The sequence below is a fragment of the Diabrotica virgifera genome, chromosome 2, assembly GCF_917563875.1.
Source record: "Diabrotica virgifera virgifera chromosome 2, PGI_DIABVI_V3a".
NCBI classification, from domain to species: Eukaryota; Metazoa; Arthropoda; class Insecta; order Coleoptera; family Chrysomelidae; genus Diabrotica; species Diabrotica virgifera.
In genome coordinates this window covers 183,231,869-183,251,081 of record NC_065444.1, presented here as the reverse complement: position 1 = coordinate 183,251,081, position 19,213 = coordinate 183,231,869, and the positions used below count along the sequence as shown (strand labels likewise).

The following is a 19,213-nucleotide window of genomic DNA, read 5'->3' as shown; positions in this document are numbered from 1 at the left end:
TCGAGAATCCCAAAACAGTTTTTTATTTTTTCGAAAGATTTTCTGCCCTGTTCTATTCCCGATCATATTTCTAGATCAGGATTTAGGCAGGCTGCTATCGATCGACCATCCCAGGTGCTTAAATTAATTGATCTGTTCTAAAATGTGCCCATTTATTGTGCGAGGTTGAGGTACATTTTGGTTTTTCGGATTGACATCACTTTGGTTTTTTTAACGTTAATTTTCATACCAAATTGCTCACAGATCGAGTTGGTCTTGTCTATGAGTCGTTGTAGACCCACGTCGGAATCCACAAACAACACCGTATCATCGGCATTTCTAATCCTGTTGATTTTTACGCCATTCACCTTGACTCCATCCTTGGAATCCTCCAGTGCTTCTTTAAATAGAAACTCAGAGTAAAGATTAAACGGCAGGAGTGACAGAACACATTTCACATCCTTGTCTAACTTCCCTCCTAATTTCTACTTCTGTGAATGTGGAACCTTTGATCCTAACTCTGGCGTTTTGGTTCCAGTACAAGTTTTTTAGTAATTTGAAAAAAGAAAAAGCTCTTGAAAAATCGAAAACTTTTTCGAGAAGTCAATGGAAAAGGCGTACCATCTCGTGGGTATCAAAATTTTTACGGCGTCATGGTTTTGATCAACGTTTAAGCAAAAAAGGGACTTTTTCGTTCATTTCAATATTGTGAAAAAACTAGGCATTGTAGATGAAAATATTTAACACATGATTTTCTTAAAAAATACTTGCTTTTTGAAATGAGATTTTGTAAATTAAAAAATGTCAAATAAAAAATTTATAGCAAATAAAACCCGAAAATAAGCGTTTCCTTTAATTATTTATAATTATTAGACACATTTCACAATGTGAGTTTTTATGTAGGTACTTACTATACAGTGCGGACGTTTGAGTTGGAATAAATTCATTTTCTCGAGAATGGTCGATTCTGTAGATAAAGCCCGAAATAGGTCGATTTTTATTTTTAAAAATTATAATTTTTTGGCATATATATCTTACTAAACCACATTCAAATAGCAAATTCCCAACTATAAACAAACGCACGTGTTACTATTCGCCGTCTCATTCGTCAAGAGGCTGTTAAATGTAATTTATTGCCCTAAACAAGGCGGATTCTCATTTTACAGGTCCAAACTGGTCAGTCTGCAAATTCAAATTGTAGGTAGCGTGTTGGTTTTTAAAATACACTTCAGGACGACCCTGTGTAGCTTCCATGCGCGTTTATTTACAGTTGGGAATCTGTAAAATGAATGAACTTTAGTGACGTCATCCATCTGAGCGCGATGACGTAAGCGATGATTTTTTTTAAATGAGAATAGGGGTCGTGTGATAGCTCATTCCAAAGCTTATTCAATGCTCTATTCACTAAAATAAACATAAACATAACTATTTAAACAGGGTGCCCAAAATTTTTTTTTATTAAATTAATTGAGACAAAAAGGAGAATGTATTTAATTTATTTATTTGAAATACATTTTACTGTTGTCCGAAAACAGGAAAAAATGATTATTTGATAAATAAATATTATCGCCAACCGTCACTAAAGTCATTCATTATTGTACTCATTTGCGGCAGTAAAGTTAACACTTTATTGTACTGAAAGAAGAATTTTACTTTACCTGCCACGATTAATCAAATTAACCGAGATTGAATGTAAGTGGTCGATGACAGTAATCGAATGGCGAGTATTTGAGTGGACTTAAAATTTATTTATTTTAATTAATAAAAATATTGTATACAATTAGCGATATTATCAATTAAATTTATGTCAAAAAGTGAAATTCTGTAGTATTTTGTATTCATATAAAATAAACTAAAACTTTACCGATTTAGTAATTATTCAATATTCATAACTATCGATTAAAAATCGAAAGCGGCCATCTTACAAGTTATCTGTCATCATTGCCATGAAATTATTATGACGTCTAAAATTTAAAAAGTTCTTCAATTGTAAATTATTGCAAGTAAGTGTTAAAACCAATATTAAATTATGTTGGCAAATATTATTTTATATCAATAAAACATATCTTAACCGATTGTCAAATATACTTACCATCAAACGAGAAGTAAACTCAACCTTCCCAGGGACTTATCTGAGCTTCTTAGAGACAATACAAATATCGACAATATCATACAGTTTTTAACGGAAATAGGAATAAAAGACATTTAATTGTATCACAAATTTTTCAGGTATACTTTTTGTTAGTACATATTTATCTACTTAATATTATAATCTCTTTTTATTTTTAATAAGTATTTTCCATTGTTGTCGTTTATAACCCCACCCAGCTAACAGTGTTCGTATATATAACGTCAAACAAACGTCAACATTTTGGGAGAAATTACGACAAAAGTTACATCAAATTTTACCTAAAATATACGTATAAAAGTCACACCGATGTTACGTAACAATTTTACGTTATTTCTACGTAACCTTTTTAACGTCACAAAAATGTCACTTTTAAGGAGAATTTTCGGTATAAATGGGACTTAAAATTATTGTGTAAATAAAACCACATACATGATGCTGACATATTTATTTAATATTTGAAATAAACATTTATTATATACTTGACTTTTATGTGAGAGAAAGAGGCAAAATTATTAATAGCTACTTTATATTATTATTACAATACATAAACATACCCTTGAAGTAATATTCATTCGTAAACTGCACACTTTCATATAAGGACTAGGCTGCTTCCCCATTTTAGAAGATATTTCCATACATTTCGTTTTTCAACTAAACTGTCATTGAATAGAAATCTATTTTGTTTATCCTATTTAGGGAAAGAATGAAACGATAAATTACTATTACGTACGCTTTATCCAAGAATCACATTGAGGCACACAACAATAATAATTCGATTTTTTTGACATAACTCCATACTCCATAAAAACAAACACGATTTTAATCACGGAAATATAAGGTTGGGTATCAATGAAAGGTTCGAAATAAATACGCGATGGCGCTGAAATCTCAAACGAGATCTTATACGTGTCTATACCTACCAAAAAGCCACGTGTTAGAGAGGAATAAATTCATACGCATTAAAACCTACCAAAGAACCACGTTTCAGAAACGAATAAATTCATACGTATAATATACGTATTAAAATTTCGTATCAGTAACGTCATTTTTTGATAGATGTTACGTAACAAAACAAAAAAACCTAAATTTAACGTTAATGTAACGTTATCTTGCTAGCTGGGCAGTGGTTCGGACGAAATTAAATTAAAAAAAATATGTTGGCGATAAGATTTTGTATGCACCACGTCAGTAAAGACTCCTTATCGAACTCGTCTGTTACTCGCCTGGCTCGCTACGCTCGCTCTTTTACATATTCTATTGTTTCTCGCTTAAATTCAATATTAAAGCTGCCACCCACCAATCTCTTAGCAGTTTGAACATTTAATTTAAGCGAAAAGCAATGTATATTTTTCAAATTATTAAATATTTTTTTCTGTTTTCTGACAGCAGTAAAATGCATTTTGCATTAAATAAATTACATCCATTCTTCTTTTTGTCTCAATTAATTTAATTCAAAACTTTTTTTGGGCTCCCTGCATAAATAATTATGTTAATGATTATATTAGTGAATAGAGAATTAAATAACCTTTCGAATGAGCTATCACACGACCCCTATTCTCATTTAAAAAAATCATCGATTACGTCATCACACCCAGATGGATGACGTCACTAGTATGATATATAACATGATATGCCAAAACATTATAATTTAAAAATAAAAATCGACCTGTTTCGGCATTTACCTCCAGAGTCGCCCATTCTCGAGAAAATGAATTTATTCCAACTCAAACTCCCTCACTGTATGTACAAAAGATGAACTCGATGGGTCAAGTAGTTTTTAAACAATTCTAGTTATTTATCCCATTTGAGAAAAAAGGTAATCTTCAAATAGCTGTACAGGTGGTTTGTCAACGTTTAGAAGGGCTTTTTTGATCTAATTCTCTTAGTAGTCCTGTCGCCAGGGGAGGGGTACACCGGCCTCCTTAATTTAGATGGACTTACCCAAGTTTTTTTATGTATTTTGAGCCGTAGAACACGAATTTTTGGGTAACAGTTGATCCGGATGTCCATAAGATCGTTATAAACAAAGAAATTGAGTAACTACATACCAGCGATTTTTCGCAAAACAAATCATTTCTTTGTATTTTCTGGGTGATTCTAAGCAAAAAATGTCCTTACAAGTTTTTTCGTAGGATGCGTAGTTTTTGAGATAAACGTGGTTGAACTTTCAAAAAAACCGAAAAATTGCAATTTTTGAACCCGAATAACTTTTGATTAAGAAATAAAATAGCAATTCTGCTTACTGCATTGGAAAGTTGAAGTCAAATTCTATCGGTTTTGATTATTTGCATTGCTAAAAATTAATTTTTCTATTGTTAAACAAAGCTATAAACACATAGTGTTTCCCATGCTCAATGCATGCGTTTTAATGTACCTACGTAATCTACGTAGAAATTGTCTGTATGCGCGCCTACTTGTTCGATTTTAAATGAAAAATCCATCGAAAACATCATTCAAGCACTATGTGTTTATATCTTTGTTTAACAATAAAAAAATTAATTTTTAGCAATGAAAATAATCAAAACCGGTAGAATTTGACTTGAACTTTCAAATGCGGTAAGCAAAATTGCTATTTTATTTTTTAATCAAAAGTTATTCTTGTTCAAAGATTGCAATTTTTCGATTTTTGAAAGTTCAACCGCGTTTATGTCGAAAACTATACATCCTACGAAAAATTTGTATAAAACATTTTTTGCTTAGAATGACCCAAAAAAAAATACAAAAAAAATCTTTTGTTTTGCGAAAAATTGCTGTTATGTGATTCCTCAAGTTCTATGTTTATAACAATCTTATCGACATCCGGATCAACTGCTAACCAAAAAATTCGTGTTCTACGGGTCAAAATACATAAAAAAATCTTGAGTAAGTTCATCTGAATAAAGGAGGCCGTTGTACCCCTCCTGGCGACAGGACTATAGTCTCATTAGTTCTTAAATCATGTTTTCAAAATCATATTAATTTTTAATTGTTTACTATCAAAATAATTGATGCAGAACGAAGTACCATTTTTCGCCCTAAATTATATGCGCCGTTTTGACCTTTACAAAAAAAAACAAAATACGCCATTTGAAAGGTTATAAAAAACATCTTTTTAGAAAAAAAGAAGTTATACAACCTATAGAACCGGAGATTTTTTTCTTTTGTAACCACAGCGCAATTGTTTCTAACATTAAGAGCTGAAATTGGGTCAGTTTGTCAATGAAATGCGCAAAGTTTTGGGCCAGTGCTTCTTAAATGCATTCATTTTTTTTCGAATCCTGAGAAAATTAGCACGTATTTTTGAAAAATTTAAACGCAGAATGAAAGATTACATTACTGACGAAAGTCCCTGAAAACTTCTAAATGTTTATTTTAATAAGTTACAAGGGTAAAAAAAGAGAAAATTTAGTGTGATTTTTAATTTCAAATATCTTATTCAGAAGAAAGTTTTTGTTTATTTTAAGGGACTTTCGGCTTTCGGTAATAATGTAGTCTTTCAGTCTGCGTTTAAATTTTTCAAAAATATTTATTGGTGTTCTCAGGATTCGAAAAAAATGAATGGATTTAAAAGCATTGTTCCGAAATTTTGCGTCGACGCTCTTAACATGTACTTAGTATCCCATATTAATGTACCTGTTATTTTTTTAATAATCTGGGTTATTAAGTTATTAAGGTGAAAGCTTAAGTCAAACAGTTTGTTTTTTTAAGTTCGATGTCTAATCTATTTAAAAATGGCCGCAAAAACGCTAAAATTGGCGTTTTCTCGGCATCTATAATTGTTTTATTTGCATTTTACGTTTACGTTTGCATTTTAAGAGTGTAGGAGCGAAATTTCGGACAGATGCTTTTTAAATGCATTAATTTTTTTTGAATCCTGATAAAACTAATATATATTTTTGAACAATTTAAACACAGATAAAAGATTACATTATTATAGAGGGCCGAAAGTCTTTTAGAGTAAACAAAAGGTTTCTTTTGAATGAGATATTTGAAATTAAAAATCACTCTAAATTTTTTCTTTTTTTAGACCTGTAACTTATTAAAATAAACTTGGTTGTCAGGGACTTTCGACCCTCAGCAATAATGCATTCTTTCATTCTGCGTTTAAATTAAAAAAAAAATACTTATTACTTTTCCCAGGATTCGAAAAAAATAAACGCATTTAAAAAGCACTGGCCCGAAATCTTGCGAATACACTCTTAATTGTTTTAGAAAATGCGTATTCTAAAAGTTTACTTCAGTAGAAGATGCTTTATAAGAAATACCCTTGAAAAAACGTTACCCACCTGTATATCCCTTAGTATAAAAAGGCATATCCTCCGGATATTTGGACTTCTTCACTGTCTGACCCGCTACAGGACATCCACTGAGGGACCGATGCGTTAAAAAAGAACCGTTTATATGTCCAGTTCCGTCACACCCCGGCGTTGGGCAGTTAACCCCTTCGAACTTCATTGCCGTTGCAGCAGCCACGGCAGCTTTGTGTTGCTCAACGGATCCACCGCTCTCCAAAACTCTCATTTTGTTTCTGTTTGCTATAGGGCATCCAGACGCGCTAGAATAAAGATAGAAAATTAAACAAATTACATAGACAAGAAGAATCTATCACATTTTTATAGTGCTGTGTCTTGTTTGCAAAAACATATACGACTGACGGGTTTTCAGGAGAGGAGTTTGTCATCTTAGTCGTCTTAGATTTTTTCATAAATCATTCAGATATGCATATGTACCTAAAACTGCACATCAGAGAAAATGCCACCCACAAAATTTAGAAAATTTTATATTTTTTATATGTTTCTCCATTTTCATTTAATTTGTTTTATGTTAATTAAATTAAATGAATTATCACGTGTACTGAAAAGCTAGACTGAGCCTGTAAAGAGAATAGATAAATTCGCAAAACATCATCATCATTCTCTTTGCCTTATCCCTATGCGGGGTCGGCTTCCCTAATTGCATTTTCCACACAATTCTATCTTGGGTCATATCAATGTTAATCCCCTTTACCAACATGTCCTGCCTTGTCGTCTCCCCCCAGGTCTTCTTTGGTCTTCCTCTCCTACTCCTTCCACGAATCTGCACTTCAGCTATTCTTCGTATTGGAAAATTAACGTCTCACGTTGAACATGACCAAACCATCTTAACCTACGCCCTCTCATTTTGGCATCAATTGGTGCCACACCTAGACTTCCTCTAATATACTAATTTCTAATTTTATCCTTCTTTGTCACTCCACTAATTCATATAAGCATTCTCATTTCCGCCACATGCATTCTTTGTTCCTCTTTCTTTTTCACTGTCCAACATTCAGTTCCGTACATCATAGCCGTTCTTATGACTGTTTTGTAGAATTTTCCCTTCAGCTTCATTGGAATTTTTCTGTCACACAACACACCCCTCGCTTCTTTCCACTTCATCCATCCAGCTCTAATTCTACTGCATGCATATCCATCTATTTCTCCATTACTCTGTAATACCGATCCTAGGTACTTAAAACTATTGCTCTTCACAATCATTTCACCATCCAAAGATACCATTTTATTTGTAGTAACTCCATCTTTAAATGAACATTCCAAATACTCTGTTTTTGTCCTACTAAGTTTTAAACCTTCTTCCTCCAGAGCTTGTCTCTACTGTTCCAGTTTTTGTTCTAAGTTTCTTTCACTATTTCCTATTAACACTACATCATCAGCATACATTAGGCACCATGGAATGCTACCCTGTAGTTTCGCTGCTATCTGGTCCAAAACTAAAGAGAATAAATAAGGACTAAGCATCGAGCCTTGGTGCAATCCTACTTTCACCTGAAATTTATCAGTCTCTCCCACACTTGTCCTAACACTAGTCGTTACTCCCTCATACATATCTCTCACAATCTTTACATATTCGCCAGGGACTCCTTTCTAATTGAGTGCCCACCACAGAATCTCTCGAGGAAGTCTATCATATGCTTTCTCAAGATCAATGAATACCATATGAGCGTTGGTCTCTTATCTTTATTCCTGTATTTTCCATCAGTTGCCTTACAATGAAAATTGCATTTGTTGTTGATCAACAGATGCAATTACATATTACGCAAAATTAGATGCAAATTACGCAGATGCATATTACCATATAATTCTCAGAACTCATTATTTGCGAATCAACGAAGCTTCGCGAATTTAATTGTTTTGAGAACTGTGTTAAAGCTATTGTAGTGTCTTAAAGAGTTTCTGAGATATCTTAGTGTTACACTGGCCCTCCTTACAGTGAAGTGTATGCCTTAATAACGATAGCAAAATATCAAAAGTCTGTTTAGATTGTTACATTTGTGGAAAATGTAGCAAGTGAAATAAATGTGGCAAACAATTAAATGTTATCTGTTAAATTGTACAGAGAACTTGCCAAGGATTTGAGACCGGATCTCATCAACGGCGACCTGGTAAGGGTGCCAAAAAGAAGACAACAGTCAGAGAAGATCGAGTTCTCACTAGTGCTGCATTGCGAGACCGGACGCAAACGGCTAGAATGCTCCAAAGCAATATTTAGTAATCCCAAGGACTAAAAATCGACATTTCTACAGTTCAGGAATCGAAGGATTTGACAGCTAGCAATCTAGCAACGGGGCCATTATTTACTGCTGCTCACAAAAGACGCAGACTTACCCGTGAATACGTCAAATGGACAATAGACGATTAGAAAAAAGTATTATTTATAGATGAGTGTAGAATATCAATTTATGGTAAACATGGTCGAAATAAGGTCTACAGAAGGGTTGAAAAACGTTATACTGCATGTACTAGGTCAGACCGGGTTGCTTTTGGTGGTGGCTCAGTAATGTTTTAGCAGAGATTTTTGTTGAGGTACACACGCATCTCGTCTTGCTTCAGAAGGGTACAGTAACAGCACATAGATACATAACACATATACTACAACGTCATGTAATGCCGTATGCTGGGTTTATTGTCAATGGCTTTCTGCTAATGCAAAATAATGCTAGACTAGCTACTTATACTTCTTTGCTTAGCTGCTTGATTTGTTACTCTGTTCATTTACGGTATCCTTGCGGTAAGCCCACGTTTCAAAAGCCTCAATCCTCTTGCACATTGTTTCCGTGAGGATCCATGCTTCCATTACATAGAACAAAATGCTGAACACATAAAAGCGTAATAAATGTATTCTCAGCGTAATTTTTAGCTCTCTGTTGGTTGGTACGTTTTGCTTTTTCCTAAATGATGTTCTCGCTTGCTCTATTCTGCATTTGATTTCCTGTGATAAGTCCCATTTTTCATTCACCTAACAGCCTAGATACTTGTATGCTTGTACTCTCTGCACCATGTCTCCCTTTATAGGCCTGGATCCCGTGTACCAAAAAACTTCGGGAACACTGGAACAGGAGAAGTTTTAATTGTGGAACTGGTTACAGGTTTCGAACGTCAGACTAAGAAAACGTCCCATGTATTTTGTCGGACAGAGCTTCCAAATGGTTTGTCCTTTCATTTGTCCTTACCCTTTCATGAAACTCTCATGTAAAAATCAGACTACTATTTACCATCAACATAATTCCTCATTTGACATGTTCTACGTGTGGTACTTATTAAAATGCCCAACATATTTTTTGGACAAACATTTTTTCATATGTTATATAAAGTTTGCTATTGAATAAATTTAAAAACAGCCTGCTGGTTTTTACAATCATACACTTGTCATGATGACACGTTCCACAATTAAAATCACGTTCCACAATTAAAACTTTCCCTATTCCAGTGTTCCCATACATCAAAGTTTGTCCGACTAGACACCGTTTAGCTATTAACAGGTTTTCAGCTTGCTACTAATAAACTTTTTTTTTTAGTACGCGTGATCCAGGAGTATAATATCTGAGAAGTTATTAGTTTTATTTTTTAAAATGTATAAACATTCTCAATTTCTTTGCAACCCGAAAATGCAGCAGCTGCATAATACTATGGTCAAATCTGAGAGTGCAGGAAGAGTCCATACCGGTTTCGGGGGTTGTTTCCCCCTCATCAGTAGTCCCATATCCTCTTCTCTCAGATTCTTCCACATATCACACTTTGGGCCTTTCCGAATTGCAAAGAAAGAAATGTCACGGATGAAATAGGGCCATCTATCGAAAAACAAAGTAAACAAACGACAATAAATATCGTCTCTATACCACCAGATTGACAACAGGTGGAATACTTTCTTTGATATGGGACTACTGATGAGGGGGAAGCAACCCCCGAAACCGGTATGGACCCTTCCTGCACTCTTAGATTTGACCATAGTATTATGCAGCTGCTGCATTTTCGGGTTGCAAAGAAATTGGGAATGTTTATACATTTTTAATTCATTTACTCTTTTGTTTGAGTATTAAGGAATCTTTCTTGTTGGAGCTTTTACCGCGATGAGCAGATGAGTTGTGAATTATTTAAAATTCTCTCATCCTAATTTCCTCGGCATCCTGTATGATTTATAAATTTTGAAAATCTCAGGAGGTGTAACCAAAGAAAGTATTTCACCTGTTGTCAATCTGGTGGTATGGAGACGATATTTATTGTCGTTTTCTGTGCTTCTTCGATTGATAACTTACTTTGTTTTTCGGTAGATAGCCCTAGTTCATCCGTGACATTTCTTTCTTTGCAATTAGGAAAGGCCCAAAGTGTGGTACTTTGAAGAATCTGAGAGAAGAGGATATGGGACTACTGATGAGGGGGAAACAACCCCCGAAACCGGTATGAACTCTTCCTGCACTCTCAGATTTGACCATAGTATTATGCAGCTGCTGCATTTTGAGTTACAAAGAAATTGAGAATGTTTATACATTTTTATTTCATTTACTCTTTTGTTTGAGTATTAAGGAATCTTTCTTGTTGGAGCTTTTACCACGCTGAGCAGATGAGTTGTGAATTATTTAAAATTCTCTCATCTTAATTTCCTCGGCATCCTGTATGATCTATAAATTTTGAAAATCTCAGGAGGGGTAACCAAAGAAAGTATTCCACCTGTTGTCAATCCTGGTGGTATGGGAACGATATTTATTGTCGTTTTCTGTGCTACTTCGATTGATAACTTACTTTACTTTCTTAGTTTTATTTTGGTTTTTGCTGATGACCATCTATTGGGATTTCTTTGTGTTTATTTTCAGACCCATTTGTTGGATATGGCCCGTCATTGAATGTAGAAATGCCTGCAAATCATCTCTGTCCGTTGCTAGCAGAACTGTATCATCAGCGCATCTTAGATTGTCCATGACTATTCCATTGGCAATTATACCCTATGTGTGTTTCCTTCTGCTTCTCTGAAGATCTTTTCTACATACAAATTAAACAGAAGCGGGGACAGCACGCAACCCTGTTTAACTCCTCTCAGAATAGAAATTTCTTCAGATGTTTGGTTGTTAATTCTGATGTCAGCTGTTTGATTCCAATACAAATTTCCTATTATCCGAATGTCTCGTCCATCTAGGCCAATCTCTTTCAACAATATGGCCGCTACAACACGCTACGTCAAAATACAGAATTTCCAAAACTGAAGAACGAATAGACGATACTAGACCAGAATATAGCCAAACGATTAATTTATATTCGTTAAGTTACGGTAAAACATAGATATAGAATATAGCAATAGCATACAATTCAGTGGCGGCTCGTGGTTTAGGGACAGGGTCGGCAAGGTTTTGTCTCCTCAGATAGGTATGCCATATAATTAAAAGGCTTCATTTTCATAGGAGATTTTTGGATTTTTTTTTATTTTTTTTTGTTTTTTTCCTATAAATTTAGAACCTAAACCTGTTTATAAATTAACTCTAGTCTATGTTGTTTCGAAGTAGCAAAACGGGTTATAACGTCATTGTAAAATTTATTATTGCTTTGGAGAGATTTTAAAAGTTTTTTTCTATTGACATTTTAGACAAGCATGCCATTCTCTATTGTTTCATGGTGTTTCGACAATACATTTTGACTCTTTTGAGACAAGAGAAATCCCGTTCATTTGAGACAGAATTTGCCCACATTTGAGCACAATAATTATTTATTAATTTCGGAAAAAGTTTGTTGTACCTAATGAATTGCAGTATATAAAATTACATAGGCGTAACCAGGATAATCCTAAGGGGGGGGCTTACAACTACTGGAAAGGGGGGATACAACTACTGGAAGGTCTCTGAGTCTCTTATTTGATTAAATAATGATGGATAATTTTTAATGAACTTGTCTAATAGATATTTTGAAAATTCTTTGGTGTAATTTTTAAATTTTGAATCGCCAAAGAGGTCAATGACTTATGACAGTGAGTAAATAAAGCAGGGATGCAACAGTTTTAACTTTTGCCTGGAGACCATACAACTCACCGGGCATCAAGGCAGCGCCTTACCAATTTATTTTTGATATCAAAAAATGTTTAATCTGTCCTTGAAAACACCAAAAATATATTCTGTCTTATGGAAAACCTAAAAACCTCTCATAAATAATAGACGTAACGCGTATCGATGAACAATTGATAATTGTGAATGACATGTTACTTCTATCAGTAGTTTCATCTACTTCTACCGAAAAGTATGAAAATGTAACTACTAATTGATTCTTAAAGTAAATTAGAAAATTCCAGATCGTATTTGTTAAACAATTTTATTTGTTCTTTATAATTAACTTGATTTAACGAATGATCCGATTTATCCTGTCCCCTAAATAGTAATTCCTGACAGCTTAAAAAACTTACAATATCAATAATTAAACGACGTAAAACTACCTATTTCATAATTTCATCCCGGGCGCGCTAGCAAGGTACGTGGCTAGGTACGTGCCTTGCTGCCGTTTGTAGATCACCGATCGGCAGATTGGTATTTGCCGGACTTGCCATTGAAATGAATACGGGGAATGTATAATTGGTTGCCTATCGGCTAATATTCCATAGCTTCTTATTACAAGCAAATCGTCAATCTGGGGACGGCTTGCAGAGCCGTGCTTTATAATAAGAATTCACACAATCGCAATCGGGTGCATGGCTAGGATCATTAATTTGAAAAGTCTCTTACGCACAGCGCACAGGGATCACTTAACGTATCGGATCGATTGAATTCTTTTAAAAACAATGAATAAAATTTAGTTTGTATTATCTCACAGAAATTTTTTTATTTCACAGAAATGAATATCATCAACTCTGATTAAATTCAATATTTAAAAAAATCTATAATTTGTCTGTAAATGTGTGGGTCGGCACTGCCGACCCTGACGAGCCGGCACTGATACAATTTTGGCCCAATCAACAGCTAAGTCATATCCAAATATGTACATATACCCAAATGTTTGTTACCTTCTATGTGATAAAAATTTTCCAGTTGCATGGCCAGATCCATCACAGCCCGGTATCGGGCATCTGTATGCATGAAACAAATCACTTAACTAAATTTTCAATCGGCATTAACTATGTATTAAAAATAATTTACCACACAACACTAAATAGATTTAAGATAAATAATGAATAACAAAAATAAATTGGAATATTGCCAATTTGTTATGTTGTATTGAGGTTATAAAGAGGTTTAAAGTTAATTGGGATATAGCCAATATTGAAAAAAATATACGGTGCAATATTGTGAGAAATACTGAAAACAATGTTAAGAGAAATATTAGTCCAGGAACCAAAGCTTTTTACCTCGCAATTTTTACAGAATGGATCGATTTACTTGAAAATTTGAGAATAAGTAGTGGATAGTCCAAGGATCAAAATCTATGTGACGCCGAAAGGCGCTTTTACCATGGGGGTGGTGGCCACCCCATCTTGGGGGTGGACATATTTTATTATATTTTGACCGCAAAAGTTGATAAAACATTCATTCTAAGCGAAAAATGTTCTATAAATTTTTTTCATAAAATTAATATTTTTCGATTTATTCGCTATCGAATGTGTTAGTTTTATATCGAAAAAATCAATGTTTTTCGATATTATACTCATTTAAGATTCACTCAATTTTTGCCGTAGAAAAATTTTTTTCAAACCCAGTTCTTGGAAATTAAATAACCTACAATTTCATATTTAAACATTTTTTCGTATCTCTGATGGTAATCTCTTTATTCTGAAGAAAATGGCATTTTTTACCAAACTACAAAAATTCGCTGTTCGCTTTTAACTCCAGTTTTTTAAAAACTAATCATTCTAAGCCAGTTAAACTTCTGGAATCTATTACTAGTACATAAATAAAGAAGTATGAATAAGGCCAATGACCAAAAACACCGCTAACTTAGAATATTAAGCTTCCAATTAGATTTCTCTTTTTTTTTTCAAAAAAATATTGATTTTTTAACCTTTTTTTTAACAATTTTTTATCCTAGAAAGTTTGGTAAAAAAGAATTTTGTAGGTTTCTACAATATCTTTAAGGCTATTAATATTAAATCCTTTTAAAATCATCAGTCGCAAAAAGAGGTGACTGTAAAATGGTTGGTATAGGTGGTTTTTGCATATTATTACAAATTTTAATTGTCAATAGCTCACTAAGTTTTTGCCATAGAAAACATTTTTGCTAACCCCGTTGTTGGCAATTAAATAAGCGACAATTTTAGATTGACATATTTTTTCGTATCTCTGATGCTAATCTTTCTATTCTGAAGAAAAGGGTATTTTTTACCAAACTACAAAAGCTCGTTATTCGCTTTTAACTCCATTTTTTTAAACTAATCATTCTAAGCCGGTCAAACCTCTAGAACCTATTAATAATACATAAATATAGAAAACCAAATAAGGTCAATGACTAATTTTAATCAGGGTGGTAATTAGGGGGAAGTTTCCGATCACTTTTTCGCTGAAAAAAATAGGGACTGACATTCTTTTCATAATAAGTCACTTAATTTTTGAGCTAGAGACTTTTTTATTTCTGTAGATAGATATTTTTAAGTACTTTAAATTAGTTTGAACAAAATATCCTCGAAAAATACACAGTTTTCCCGTCTTTTCAGTTTGAAACTACAATATTTAGCATTTGACGAAAAAGAGCTAACATATAATAACGTATAGCTCGATTACTATTGGTCTTAAAGAAAATAAAAAAAAAAACTGTTTTGTTTATTTTTTCAAAAGATACATTTTTGTTAAGCAAAGTTGTTTTGATAAAACGAAAACTTTTTGAGTTATTAGCAAAAAACTGATTAAAAACATTGATTTTTTCGATATAAAACTAACACTTTCGATAGCGAATAAATCGAAAACGATTAATTTTATAAAAAAAATGTATAGAACGGTTTTTGCTTAGAATGAATGATTTTCCAACTTTTGCGGTTAAAATAAAATAAAAAATTTCTACCCCCGAGATGGGGTGGCAACCACCCCCATGGTAAAAGCGTCTTTCGGCCTCATATAGATTTTGATCCTTGGACTATCCATTACTTATTCTCAAATTTTCAAGCCAATTGATCCATTCTGTAAAAATTGCGAGGTTTTTATTTTAAGCTTCAATACTTGGACTACATTTAGTTTCAATAAAAATGCGATAATATTATTTATTAAGACCTAGGGTTGGATTTCAAAATGATCAATTTGGCACTAAAGTGTCTCCTTCTTATTAAATAATATACTAATACAATAATTTAAATGAGTAGGTACTTATGGTAGGGGAGCAAAGTATGCTAATGTGCAGTCACTCGAGCGTTATGGGGACCTATTGGGTTGTGAAGAGTAAGTCTTAAAACCAAAAAAGTTAAGTAAAGTTTTCTATTTTAGTGGGGAGTTTCCATTTTTAATTTAATTTTCCATTTTCAACAATCGTTTTTTTTAGATTATAGCGCCATCTATCCATAATTCGAAAAAATGTCTCGAATACAAGTTACTTATTTTTACGTAAGGAATCCAAATCTGCAATAAAAAAATGGAGGCTTCCATTTAAGATTTTAAAGTAACCCCCCACCCCACCTTCGTGGAAGGTCGTGTTTGAGATTTTTCAAAAATATTGAGTAAGTGTATTTTTCAGTTTTTCGGTCTGATGTTCATTTCGCGAAATATCGCGGGATTCGTATTTAAAATTTTAAATTTTCCCCCACCCCTCTCCGTGGGAAATCGTGTTTGGTATCATTTGATAAATTTTTGAAAAATATTGAGTACGTATTTTTTAGTTTTTCGATCTGTCATTCATTTCACGAAATATTCGCTTTTTTCTTGTGAAACTTTGGGACCCATTTCCCTACACTACACTACAATCGTCAGATTTTTGAAATATATTTACACTGTTTTGCATGTACATACTTAATTAACCTTATCTTAATCTGACAATTTCGAATTTTTCTAAGGATGGATTTTTTTTCGGCCCCCCCTTAATGAACTCCCCTGCATTAAATGCCAATATATGGTAGAGGTACATTTTCAGGATAACAATACATTTTCAGGAGTACATTTTCAGGATTTCAATAATCTGACGCGCTCGAGTAACTGCAAAAATCTACGCTGGGGCTCACCTACATTTACATACATTTACAATAAATTTCCGTTTTTCATATAATTCTCGTAAATGAAATAATAAACAGAATGAGAACATGTAAGGGTAGAGAATATTATACAGTTCTGATCTTAGCAGTTGATGCCCTCTTTTTAGTAGATGATGAAGATGATCAAGAAAAGATAACAGTATAATCATAAATTACAGCGTAGACTGAAACGCAATATACAAAGGCATGGTAGAATTCAATATCCCAAACCACTTAGTGAAATTGGTGAGAGCAACCCTCTTAACAGTCGTGTGTAAAGCTAGAGTGCAGATTGGAGTATCAATAATTTTCCAGACACAAATAAGACTTCGAAAGGGAGATAGCTTATCATGCCTTCTATTCAACAGCGCACTATATAATGCTATTAGAGAATCTAGGACTTGAAAACAATATAAAAGATAGGAAATTGCAATATCTAGTTCATGTGATGAGGGGCGAAAGATACAACATTTTCAGACTCATCATTCAAGGAAAAATAGAGGGTACGAGAAGTGTAGGAAGTAGACGCATTTCCTGATAGAAGATAGAAGAGAGGCGTTCCAGAATAACCATGATAATTGCCAACCTTCGTCGCGGAGGTGGCACTTAAAAAAGAAGAAGAGAATCTAGAGAAACAACAAGAGGAACCATTATTAATAAGAGTGTACAATTACTAGCGTATGCGGATGACATCGATATAATAGCAAGAAGAAAGGCGGACCTGGTCCAATCGTTCACGGCATTGGAAGCAGCAGCAAAGAGAATGGGGCTACACGTTAATTCTAGTAAAATAAGTATGTTATCGAGGTGACAAATAATAATCAAGTAGCAAAACCCGAAGATCTATGCTGGCCACTCACGGATATCGAAGAGGCCGAGCGACTGACAGGCGGTTAATTGAAGCCAAAATCACCACATACATGCAGTTTTCGTAAAGGCGTTGGCACGCTCGATCACAAAACTTCATGTGTTGGCGTCTCAACTGCAGTTCATTAACTTAACTACTCAAATAACGGCCTTCAGTCCTGGCCTGCATGCCATAGCCTCTTCGGTATCCGTAAGTGAGTGGCCAGCATAATGATTGGAATATATACTTTCGAAGTATAGTGCAGTCACTGAAGGTTTTCACCTCCGATTTCGTTGAACCTCCATCGATTTTCATGAAAATTGGTGAGTAGTTAGAGGATATCTCAAGGAACAAAGGTGACATGGTGCCAACTTGCGCTTTTACCTTGGGGGTGGATGCCACCCCTTCTCGGGGGTGAAAATTATTTTATTAAGTATAACCCCATAATTCGATAGAGGGACAAATTTCAAGCAAAATTTGTTATATAAAGTTATTAACATAAATCAATACTTTTTGAGTTATTAAAGATCAAAGATTTTATTTTTTCGTAAAAAAATGCATGTTTTAAAGTTGTTTTTCACGTATAACTTAAAAACTATTAGCTTTTACAAAAAAGTTATTCTTACCAAAATTGAAGACAATAAAAAATTGAATACACTATTCACTCAAAGTACTAAACTAATGTTAATTCAAAGTGAGTTATGGGTCATTGAATGTATATTTTTTTCGATGAGTACTCAAATCCAAGTATTCAAGCTTAAATAACGGGAAAACGATACATTTTATAAAATATACCTGTCAAACACTTATCAAAGTACTTTAGAATACGTAACAAATGAGCTCCAGAAGAAGTTAATAGCATCAAAATTAAGCAAGTTATGATGAAACTAAGAGAACCCTTTCGAATTTTTTAGGAAAAAGTGAAAAATAAAACATACGCCATTTCAACAAAAATTAAAATTTATAGTAATCCTTACAAAAATGTATTTGTATTAGCATATGTAATGATTTTATCAATTTTCACCGGTTTAAAATGCGTATTTTTGAAAATAGATATGATTTTAAAAAATCAGAATTTTTAAAATTATCGTCATTTTCATTTTCTTTTGATAATAACTATAAAAATACTCAATATACGTAAAAAATGGCATATAACCAAATTTTAGTTTTTTCTATATCAAATATTATACCCTTTTTACCATTTCTGTAAGGTGAAAAATAACCGAGATAGAAACGTTTAATGCTTAAATTTTGCTGCGAGAACCATGTAACCGTGGCCATTTAATCTTTGATTTTTAAAAAAGTAAGCGGTTTAAAAGATTAAATTTACCGCGTTTTATTAGCCTTTGGAATTACCTTTCAGACCGTTTTTAGGTGAACCTGATATCTTAAAAATTAACGCAGTTATTAAAAATAAACAATAACATTTTTTGGAAAAATTTTTAAAAGATAAAGTTTGAAATAGTTTTGGAGCATAAATTTTAATGCTATTAACTTAACAAATGTTTAATAAGTTTATGTTATAAAGTGCATCATTTTCCCGTTATTTAAGCTTGAATACTTAGATTTGGGTACTCGCCGAGAAAAATATGTATTCAATCACCTATAACTCACTTTTAGTCAATACTAAAAGGTCTTTTTAGTAAAAAGTTTATTTAATTTTTTATTAGCTTCAATTTTAGTAATAATAACGTTTTTGTAAAAACTTATAGTTTTTGAGTTATCTATGAAAAATCGGTTAAAAACATGCATTTTTCTTACGAAAAATTAAAATTTTTGATCTTTAATAACTCAAAAAGTTTTGATTTATTTTAATAACTTTATATAACAAATGTTGCTTAGAATTT

The 19,213-nt window shown here is 33.1% G+C and overlaps 1 protein-coding gene across 2 annotated transcripts in view; it reads right to left on the bottom strand.

Annotated features, from left to right (window-relative positions):
* The window catches only part of LOC114329368 (myelin transcription factor 1), a 149,908-nt gene that overhangs the window by 12,213 nt on the left and 118,482 nt on the right, over positions 1–19,213 (bottom strand). Inside the window, exons 13-14 of one of the 2 annotated variants that reach the window (XR_007696236.1) lie at positions 13,382–13,444; positions 6,376–6,644 (exon numbers count right to left, since the gene is read on the bottom strand). Coding sequence is in view for 1 of the 2 variants with exons in the window: in XM_050642964.1 (XP_050498921.1) it covers positions 6,376–6,644 (269 nt within the window). In the remaining variant the exon portion in view is untranslated. The remainder of the gene's footprint in view (positions 1–6,375; positions 6,645–13,381; positions 13,445–19,213) is intronic. The other variant, XM_050642964.1, reaches the window with a different exon arrangement.